Source organism: Chionomys nivalis, chromosome 2 (genome assembly GCF_950005125.1).
Source record: "Chionomys nivalis chromosome 2, mChiNiv1.1, whole genome shotgun sequence".
NCBI lineage: Eukaryota > Metazoa > Chordata > Mammalia > Rodentia > Cricetidae > Chionomys > Chionomys nivalis.
This window is the reverse complement of record NC_080087.1, coordinates 33,624,821-33,635,831: the sequence shown is the minus strand read 5'-3', so window position 1 is coordinate 33,635,831 and position 11,011 is coordinate 33,624,821. Positions and strand designations below refer to the sequence as shown.

General features: G+C 43.8%; 1 protein-coding gene across 1 annotated transcript; it reads left to right on the top strand.

Moving 5' to 3' along the window:
- Nucleotides 1–7,086: 7,086 nt before the first annotated feature.
- On the top strand, nucleotides 7,087–9,954 carry Tcf21 (transcription factor 21). Its single transcript, XM_057761710.1, has 2 exons — nucleotides 7,087–7,825; nucleotides 9,453–9,954. The coding sequence occupies exons 1-2, from the start codon at nucleotides 7,376–7,378 to the stop codon at nucleotides 9,540–9,542; spliced, it is 540 nt and encodes a 179-aa protein (XP_057617693.1). The 5' UTR covers nucleotides 7,087–7,375; the 3' UTR covers nucleotides 9,543–9,954.
- Nucleotides 9,955–11,011: the final 1,057 nt, after the last annotated feature.

Here is an 11,011-nt window from a genome sequence, read left to right as displayed (position 1 = left end):
TTGTCCTAGAACTCGCTGTGTAGATCAAGTTGGCCTCAAAATCGGAGATTCACCTGCTTCTGCCTCCCAAGTGCTGGAATTAAAGGCATGTGCCACCACCTCCTGGCTAACAGTATTTTTTTTTTCAAAACTAACCTGCAGAATTTATGGGAAGTTTCTGGGGCACTTTACTGCTTAGGAAGTGTATGTGGCTTATTTTGCTTGTTTGATTGTTTTCTTTATAACACAAGTGTGCATAAAACCCAGACTTGCCTAGTACTCACTATGTATCTTGAACTTCTGATCCTTCTGTCTCTACCTTCCCAATGTAAGCATTGCCTCGAGTCCAGTTTCACATAGTCTGGTAATCCAGCCCAGGGTTTTGTGCATGCTGTACAAAGGGCTCTGCCTGAGCCCTGTCTGAGATTTTTGATTTGTTACTGTGGCTGAACGTCTTTGGTTCTATACAATCTTACCACTGGTCCAAAGTGAAATAAACAAAAATGAACACTCAGATGACTCTCATAGCAACAGCAACTGTCACAATCACCAATATCCTAACTGTTGACTACATGTTAAGCACTAACTATAATTAACACTACAGGATCCATCCAGTAGTCATTACATTGAAGAGGAAAAGTCAGGAATCCAGTTTAAGGATTTGCCCAGGTTCAAGTCTATAACTAGATAAGAATGTATGCAGAATCTGGACACTGTCCCTTGTCACTCGGTTCAGAAGTATTATACTGAGACAGATTAATTTAAGAGATGAATGTAAAAAGAACAGAGATCATGATTCTGTGAATGACTTTGATGTTTTAGAATGTGGGAGGCGGGGTATAAGGTTCACTTTTTCCACCCAGCATGTAGCTTGACTTTCTGCTCAAATTCATATGAGAAGCACTGGACTCCTCCCATGCAAATGGTTTTGCCTTGGTCATCCTTGCAATCAGGCTAAAAGGAAAACTAACTTATTACTGTGAAGAGAAGTTTGGTATCTGCCTAACATTTTAGCCTAAAATAATACTGACTTTATCTAATATATGTCAGAGTGACCAAATGAACAGCCCCCAGTCATCAATCAACTGTGTTTTGTCTATAGAGTAACCACTCAGCAAGTGGCGTATTTTATGACTAAATTGATCTAACCCATGTCTATTTCTGTGTAGGGTCTGTGTGGTGCTCTCAAAATGTACTGATAAAAAATTACTAAATTCTACCACTAATGTTTCTTGAAAATTAATTTAAACTCTTAATTAGAGAATGATCTTCCTCTCTCTTTGCCAGTTTCAGGAATTGGAATCCAGGGGTCCTTACTCATCATAGACCATGAGTCTAGGTGGACAGTTCTTCATGGCAAAGAAAAAGAAAAGAAAGCCAAGTCATCCAAGGCCTAAGCGCTATGGTTGCACACATAATTGGTTGTAAGTTCAATAAGAACCATTTCGGGAGTTCTAATTTCTAATGGCAAATTTTGTGAACTAAATTCCTAACATTAATTTGCCGAAGACTTGACTTCTAATCTGACTTTATTTGGAGAGAGATGTTAGGAAGCAATTAAATTATAGTGTGGCCATAATGGTGTGTCCTTCTCATTGGCCTGGTGGTCTTCTAAGAAGAAGAGGTCTTCCTGTATCTGTCTGTCTCTCAGTGTATGCAGTCTCAATGAAATATGTTACACAAGTGATCATCTGCAAGCCAGGAAGAGGGCTGTGACCATAACCAACCATGCTGGTACTCTGATCTTGAACTTACAGACCCCAAAAGTATTAGAAAATAAAATCTTAATTCCATAAGCTACTAATTCTGATCTTACTAAAACTATAAATGTCTGTCAAACTTTGAAAGTATGTTAGAAAAACTTTTTCCAAAAAAGTTCCACCTACTGTTACCTGTAGTACACCTGATCCATAAGCATATTGATACTAAGTTTAAAAGATCATATGGAAAGATTTAGTTGATGCCAATGGCTTTTATTAAACCAATTTCCTAACTCACATATTTGTATTGGTCTACTCTCAAAAAACAGTAATTTTATAAAGCTGTTCCTACTGAAAGTAGGTGAGGTAGTGTGATAATAGCATTTGGGATGGCTTGCACACTGTGCAGGCACCGGAAACTAGTGGTCTGTTGTACAGGCCTGCTTTATGCAAGTAAAACCTTCATAATAAAAGAAAAGAAAAAAATTCAAGAAGGAGAGAGACTTACTAGAAATGTGAGTCAGTTGATGGAGTGTTCATCCAGAATACATGAAGCTCTGAGCCAGGTCCCCAGCACAGCATAAACCAGACATCAGGGTAATCAGTGATCTCGACACTTAGGACCTAGCGACGTATGAAGTTCAATGCTAATCCAGGCAGAGCTACATGAGAACTTACCTTAAACAAGACAAACAAACAAAAAAGACTATTGTAATCATTTAAACAAATTGTTTTGGTTACTTCCAATGCAGTTTATCTGGAAGCAAAGGTGAAAAGAGAGTGGTTGTGTTGATATAGATTTCTTGAATGAATAGCCTCGAATTGGCCATCTGGTAGAGAGGAACTTTTTATTTTAACAAAGTCCTTTTGTCATGTATGTTACTAAACTATTTTAAACAGGTTTCTAAGATTCATTTACCAGTAAAGTCCATGTCCACCTCATCATATGTAAGTCAGTGTTAAATTATTACTAGGTCTACCTAAGAAACAAGGCATAACAGTAAAACTTCCTCATACTTATTTTACAACTTCAAAAAGGGAGAAAACATCCAAAGCACCATGACTTTGTGGAGGGGGCATCACAAGGCAAACCAGGAGACAGGCTCAAAGCAGTACTGGCATTGATATCTTGTGGGGGCAGAATATTTGACCATGTGAGGCTTCTTTGCTCCTTGGCCAGTCCAATTCAAACAGCACATTACTATATGTCTCTATGTACAACGTGATCGTACCTGGAAATATCTCATGTGCCTGAGGGCAGGCTTCACTATCTCCGAACTTTCCAGGGTCTAATCCTCATCCTAAGCACCTGCCTCTCAGCCCTCCTTCTCCTAACCTGACAAGAAGGACCCCCACCCACAAGTTAAACTGCTTTTACTCATGTCCGTCAACAACTGTATTTAATATACAAGGTGTACACAATTGTGTATCTATTACAACATATATAATATAGTATACATAAACTGTGTTTAATATACAGTTTAGAGATGTCTCCTGTGTGGCCCATGAGATTCGTTCTCGGGAAAACAAGAAAATTTCACTTTCTAACTTTGTGATAAGATACAGGACAGTCATTACAACCCACTTTTCCATGACTTCGCCGTTACCCGGAAGAGTCTCCAGAACACGTTTTAATAAACATTTTAATTTCATATAGTAGACTTTTCTGTAGTAATGACCAAAATAACAAGGAATGATCCTTACAATCTGAAAGAATGCAAACAGTGCACCCTGCGTGAAATGCAGTGGAAGCTATTCCGTCCTTTCTGTAGTAGAAAACAGGATATCATCTGACTTAGGAAAGTGCTTGCCTCCCAAAGTCTGACTTTCGTTCAGATCGTTTGCTCCCTAGAATAAACCCAGACCTTCAACCGCATGGGCTGAGCTGCCTTCAAAACTACATTAGGAGCTCCCAGTGGTGACACAGTCTGTGACTCCAGAGACGGAAACAGAAACAGAAGATATAACCTAGGCTACATAGGGTGTTTCAGGCTAGCCTGAGCTGCAAAGACACCCAGGTGAGTGGCAGAAGAACCCCTGCATTACAGATCATATGGGATGCAAAATGTCAACCAAAGAACCACCAAGAATCTTTCTCTAGTTGTTATTATTGCCATTTGTCCGCCATAAATCTTAGTACTGTGGCAACTGATCTAGAGACAATTCATTGATAATATAGAAGATGGGGTGTTTAGTACCCTTTTGGTGATTATCTAGGATGCCTTCTAGCCATGAGCTGGGAGTGGAAGGAAAGAATAAAAATTTCAGTTTAGAGGAAGATTCCTCCCAATCCCCAAAACATAAAGTTGTGGCATGGAATTCAGTTCAAAAGAAGCCGGCTTGTGATGTTTTCCTTCCCATAAAAGGCGGGGGGGGGGGGGAGCAAATCATCCAAGTACAGTGAAATCAAATATGAACTTCCTGAAAACGCATCAGCTGATAAAGCAGGATTGAAGTTCAAGGACACATTCCATCCCTAATCTTCATTTTACAACTTCTGGAGATAAATTTTCCTTAGCACTAAAATCTTTCAAAGACAGCCTTTCTGGCAAAACAAATTGTTACAAGTGTGCGATAAATTGGCCAGATGCCGCTGGGACATGAGCTGTGATTTAGAAGTAAGGTAAGGATGGTTCTATCGCCTATGTTTAAAGTCTTCTGTTTACGGCAGGGAAATGGCCACATTCAAAGCAATCCTCTGGCTGTAGTAAGGGTTAATTAGCTCCCCAAAGCACTTTTCTTCTCACAGAATATAGTTTATATTTGGGGTGGGGGGGGGATTTGGCAGAGCTTAAGTTACAGCCTAACCGATTTGTTCAGTGGAATCCAACACTCAGTCACTTTTCTCCACCCATTTAGCCCTTAATGTTTATTAGCAGAGATAGATACACAATTCAAGAGGGAAAAAAAGTATTATTAATTTCCTTTCTTCAGAATTTGGCACCAAGATACCTAAAGGGCAGCCCTTCTTCTCATCTCATCCCCAAACTGATGGCCATTTCTTGCAAAAATTCAGAAATTTCTCAAACCTCATTACCAATCCTCCAGTCCGTCCTTACCAGCCTGAATATATCACGGAGAGATAAATAGCCAGGAGACTTAATTATTGCTTACATTGCTATAAAGAAAAATTAATTGCAGTCATAAAAACTATGTTATGATATAATGACTAGCTATGCTCCGTTCTAGAAACAGCTATTTTTAAGTTTCCAACATGGGGCGGGGTTGTGGGGGAGCAGTAGTCCTCAGAGGAATGTGTTTCTGTGGTTGACACTCTTGCCCAAAAAGAAAAGGAAAGGGCAAATGGGGTGGGGGCCCCAAGAATGAAAATAAAAATTTCTACAGTTTAGCAATCTGTTATAAGGCCATTGTCAGTATTCTTAATTATCACCTCGTTCTGTAAGGCAAATAAAAACTTGGGGCTATTTTGCATTCATCTCAGTTGCTACACACACACACACACCACAAAGTGTTGGCCCATTCTCATATAGCTCCTTATTCTTAAAGTTAGCAGCTTTCCTATCTTACTGAAACAGAGAAAAGGGAGCACTGGGCAAATCAAAGAAGGTTATTTTGGAAATCAGCGAGGAACCATCTAGCAAGCTTGCTGGGTGTTCCTCTTAAACTCGTCTGTGTTGTAGCACTCGTTCATTTGTGCATGAAGACAAAGGCAACTTCAACTTGATATTTCTGTCATCCCTGCTGTGGGAAGAGTCCTTTCCTCGTTTATAACATCAATCACTCTTGCAATAAATCTTAGGAGTGGATATGGTCATTTAAATCTCCACCTGCACAAACAACAGAAAATAAGAGCTCATAAATCTCTACACTGGTGATTAACAAATTTTGGATCCTCAGGAAAGATATTATGAGGGGGGGGAGAGGGTTCACTAATTCATTAATAAAGACTGATTTGCTGACAATCTGTTTAGTTTACAGCATAGGGGGAAAGCAAACAAATCTCTGCTAACAAAACAAAGCTTTAGAGGTTGGTGAATTCCCATCTGAGCCTGGATTAGAGGGGCAGATCTGAGCAGAACAGAGTCAGATGCTGAGAGCTCCTCTAGTGTCTATCCTGTCCTCCTCCTCAGTGTCCCTTTGTAAGACCACAAAATCTGACGCAGGGTGGGGGTGGCGGGAGAGAGCCATCTCATCTCCCTGGTTCCTTGGCATCTATTTTATTCCATCCTTGGGTTCTGCTTCCCTTGGCTTCTCTTCTTACCCACCACCCACCCCCAGAAAACCATCTCATTCCTGGAGAAAGATGGTCCCAGGTGGAGTTAAGGCTGGAAGCTGGTCTTTTCCGAAAGCCAGGTCCCAGTTTGTGTTTTCTTAAGCCAGCTTTCCATGGGGAAACCTGGTAGCCAAGAGGAATGGAGAAGAAGAGAAAGGCAGCGGTCTGAGCAGGAAATCTGCAGTTTTTACGAAAGGTGTCAGGCAAAGAGATGTCCGGGAGTGACTGACTCTTTAAGACCCCGTGGAATGAATGTCTGGCAAGAATTTGCACAAAAGTTTTTATCCCACTAGGAAAAGATTCTCCGCTAGCAAAATATGCTCCACAAATTAATATGATCTTTCTCATTCTCTCCTCATCCCCAGCCAGCACTGTGTGTGTATGTGTGTGTGTGTGTGTACATGTGCATGTCAAATGTGTTCCTATACACTAGCAGTTCCCCAGTACTGTTCAAATTAACAGTATATTAATGGCGGGGTTTTTTTTTTTCTTCGTTTCTCTTCCTCTCCAGTACCACAAAGATTTCCCCGAAAGGCTTTCTTTCCCAATTTACCTCAGGTAAAACTTAAACAGTAAAATACATCTGAGGAAAAAAAAAAATCGGCTCGGTGATCTGCATTTGCTTTTCGAAAATTTGGATCGGTGGACACGACCGAGGTAAAATAAGTCTCTCTTCATCGTGACTGATAGGGCTTAGAACTGCTGATATCACCCGGTACATGGGAATGCAGTCTTCGTAAAACCCTGTGGTCTTATGGGGTCTTAGCCAGGGCCAGCTGGATTTTAATTGGTATTTTGATGGAAGGGGATTGCCTGCGAGATGCTTTAGGGGGAAGCAAAGGACCTGGCCATCTTTCTGGGATTCTCAGGAACAATCAGTTGAGATTCCCTTAGAGAAAAGTGGGGGCCCTAGGAGGTGAGCAGAGGCAAGCTGAGTAGTGCTACTAGTACCCCCTTCCCTCGGACCAGGATGGAAGAAAGAAACTGGTACATTGCACATTGCAATGGATTGCTGGAAACCCGGGTCTGTGCCTCAGAGTCTCCAGTGTTTCTGAAAGGGGTCTAGGAAGTCTGTAGGGCCTACCAGGCCCCTCCCCTGGGCTGCATGGATCCGCCTCTCTATTCCCTAGATAAATTCCTAGTGTTCACCAAATTCCTCGGCGCTCTCTCTCTCCATTAAGGCCGGGACTCCGGGGGTGGGGAAATAGAGCGCTGGTTTCCCTGTCGCAGGTTCCCTTGTGGTCGCTTCCACAACTCAGCCAGGGGAAGCTCTGAGACTGAGCTGCCAGATCCCAACTCGAACCCCAATACACGAAGTGGCAGCTCCATTCTTTAAAGGCCCTTAAATCTCTCTCTCTCTCTCTCTCTCTCTCTCTCTCTCTCTCTCTCTCTCTCTCTCTCTCTCTCTCTCTCTCTCTCTCTCTCTCTCTCTCTCTCTCTCCTTCCCCACCCCCCTCTAAACATGTCCACTGGCTCCCTCAGTGATGTAGAAGACCTTCAAGAAGTGGAAATGCTGGAATGCGACTCTCTGAAAGTGGACTCCAACAAGGAGTTTGTGACTTCCAACGAGAGCACCGAGGAGGGCTCCAACTGCGAGAACGGGTCCCCACAGAAGGGTCGCGGTGGCCTGGGCAAGAGGAGGAAGGCGCCCACCAAGAAGAGCCCACTGAGTGGGGTCAGCCAGGAGGGGAAGCAGGTCCAGCGCAACGCTGCCAATGCGCGCGAGCGGGCCCGCATGCGGGTTCTGAGCAAGGCCTTCTCCAGACTCAAGACCACCCTGCCCTGGGTGCCCCCGGACACCAAGCTCTCCAAGCTGGACACGCTCAGGTTGGCGTCCAGCTACATCGCGCACTTGAGGCAGATCCTGGCCAACGACAAGTACGAGAACGGTTACATTCACCCAGTCAACCTGGTGAGTTCTCCCTCGCTGCTCGCTGGGCCTGGGAAAGCGGTCGATTCCCTGACACCTTGACACCCGGCCTACCACGTCCGGGGACTTCCGCGCGGGCTCCACGCAGCTCCCTGGCTTTCTGCACAGAGTCCTGAGATCCCGCGAGTGATTTGTGCAAGGGTTTGACGTGGCACCCCATTAAGGGATTTCCGAGGGTATTCAGCTGGCAAAGACGAGGGATCCCCGAGTAGGGTGCCAGTGCCATTTCCGCTGTCGTGAAACTGACAAGACGCTGGCCACCCATAAGACGTCTGACTATATCTTTTTTAGCTAGGAGCAAAACTTAAGCTCCCCTTCTGATTCTTGTAAACATCCAACTCCGTTCTGTCCCCGCGTATATTTAGGACTATTAAATACAGACATATTTATGTCCCTCCACCTCCATAACTGTCCATGCAAATCCCTCGGCTACTTAAATATTCTTGTCTAAGTAGATTACCATTTTTAAACCCCAGAAATTCCAGCTACCGTCAACATAATCAGTAAATTCGCACACGTCTTCGAGTACTTAAGAGTATTTCAGTCATAGGTCTGATCTGTCACAACGAAGAGCGCCTTGACTTTACCTTAATAATTCGTTGGACATGAGCTGACCCTAATTTTTGAAAAGCAAAAGCTGATTACTGGACCAGTTCTCTCAGAGGCGTTTTACTGTTTAGGATTTTTTTTGACTTCCTCTTTCGTTTGATTTCATTTTCAATCGTGCAGGCTTTAAGGGGGGGGGGGGAGCCACCTTACTAAGGACTTTGTTTACATATGATAAGGTTGAGATATCCCTCTGGCGGGCACTCACAGAGAGGATTGAGTCGTCTCCTTCAGCTGCTCTCAGGAATTGGGGGAGGGGATGCTAAAACACATTTTGCCAGGAAAAATATTTTCCCTCCAAATAAAAGTTTAATTTTTTAAGGTGTTGAGTAGCCTTTTTTACAACCTAAAACTAGAATGAGATTATCGATCAGAGCATTGTAATTGCTGCTACTTTCACCTTTAACTATCAAGAAACAAAGAAAACTTAATATTTTTTATTATTATTAACCAACCCAAAGAAAGGAAAGAGGCGAACTTTGCTTTCTCCGTAATAGAGGGATCTTGAATAAAATGCCACTATGTCTTTTATTAGCCCACACACCCTTCCTGGGATACTGACTGGCTTCAAGTTGTGGTCATAGGTAGGATTGCATTGGGAGAGAAACGGGAGTCAATAAAAGCGAGAAGGCCTGGATGCTGGACCAGTGTCTCAGTGGACCCGTAGCTGCGGCCGGCCGGTAGTTGGGATTGCCATCCTCCCCACCGGCAGTGCTCAGACCCCTAGAGTATCTTCCTTGGGGCTGTGGCTGGGTTTCCTCTAAGGGTTTCACTTAGACCCCAGAATGAGACCTCTTTCGCCATACTTCTAAAAGTCCACCGCCACCGCCACCTGAAGCTGTTTGTTTTATCCTGCCAGACATTAGCACACCCAGTAAACTGCAGACTCGTGACTCGGTGCTCACAGCCCTCGTGCAGGCGCCTCTCCGGTAACTAGGGCTCGGATTGACCCCTCCCCCCCGTCCAAGAGTTCTTACCTCCTCCGCCCTCTTCTCCCTTGCAGACGTGGCCCTTTATGGTGGCCGGCAAGCCTGAGAGTGACTTAAAGGAAGTGGTGACCGCGAGCCGTTTGTGTGGAACCACCGCGTCCTGACCTTGGAGGTGCGAGTCTGGGAACCTTGCGCTCCGGGGGCAGTGGGCCAGCGAGGGCGACGACCCCTGCCCTCCCCTCCCTGTCTCCTCTCCCCATCCCACCCCGCGTGAACACTTAACAGCGACGAGGAGATTCGTTTCCAAACCAAAGGAGACCAACTGTACTTACAGATTCCCATCTATTTAACTTTATTAACGTCTGCCATGAATGACTGCGAGCCTGGCTGGTCCAAGTGCAATATGTAATTATATATTATATATATAAATAGATAATAAGAGCCTATCAATGTGTATCTTTTGTACAATATGTTGTAAAATGTAGATCATAGAATAGCTGACTTTGACAGTCACATTTATAAAGTAAGTCACTCAAAGAAATATATTTTTTTTCAAACAAGTTTTGCTACTTTCGAAAATAAATCTTTCTTTATATTGCTAAAAAGCCTAGGCATTGGTGTGATTTCTTTTTAAAAACTTTGTGAAGAACAGTGAAAAGAATGGAGATGTTTAATGATAAAAAATAGTTCTCTTAACATTTAATCCAAACTTCTAGTAAAAGATTAAGTCGATTCCCACTAGGAAAAGAGAAGTCGTGTTTCCTACCGAAAACCTTTGAAGAGTTGTTGCCCGGTACTTTAAGCCCACGAAAAACACTATAACTGTAAATAGTGAGTAAACAGAATTGCAGTCATCCGGTCACACAGACCCGAGGACAACGAAGAACAGAAAACCCAATTCTCCACTATTTTACAGTATAGCTGTTCAGAAGAGCAGGAAAATAAACTGCGAAAATTTTATAACTTTCCGTGGGCAACAGTGATTAAAAAAAATACCTGCTTGCAAATCAGTGAAGAGGGATTGGAGCTACATGTGAATTCCAAATGCAGAAGATAATTGTGCTTGTTTCTTCCTGATAATTCATTAATTGCAACACTAATAGTGCAAGCCTGCTTTTCAGGTGCCGTTATTACCCTTTGCGTTGAGCTCCGGCCAAGACTTCCGGCCGGCCGGATCTTAACTTAAACATCTTCCTGGCTGAGGAACAGCCCATTGGGGAAGATTAGATTGAGATAAACACAGAGGCGAGGCCGAGGAGCCTGGAACCCTGCTGCCTCTACCCTAGAGCAGCCCGCCGCGGCGATGCGCCAGATGCCACCGCGGCTGTTTAATGTTCGGGGTTATGACCGCAGTGTTTACAAGACGCCCTCGGTTATTTATACTGTTATCCCTCGCAGAGGCCTTGAAACTTCCGTTTCGCTTGCTCTTTCTTTTCGACACCCCCCCCAACACACACACACCCCAACAAGCCCGCTTCTCTTTTTCTAACTGGATTTGATAGGTTTGGTACCTGGCATTAGGATAACTTCCTCTCCTGCGCTGACACCTTCAGTCAACCCCGAAGGCCACGTGGGGCGGAGCAGTCCGGGAAACCTCTCCCCACTCCGGCTTGTCCCTCCTGGGAAACCACCG

Excerpts from the sequence above, each read along its gene's own strand:
- Tcf21 (XM_057761710.1), top strand. The coding sequence starts at position 7,376 with ATGTCCACTGGCTCCCTCAGTGATGTAGAAGACCTTCAAGAAGTGGAA. Across the intron at positions 7,826-9,452 it reads ACATTCACCCAGTCAACCTG|ACGTGGCCCTTTATGGTGGC; the intron begins GTGAGTTCTCCC and ends TCTCCCTTGCAG.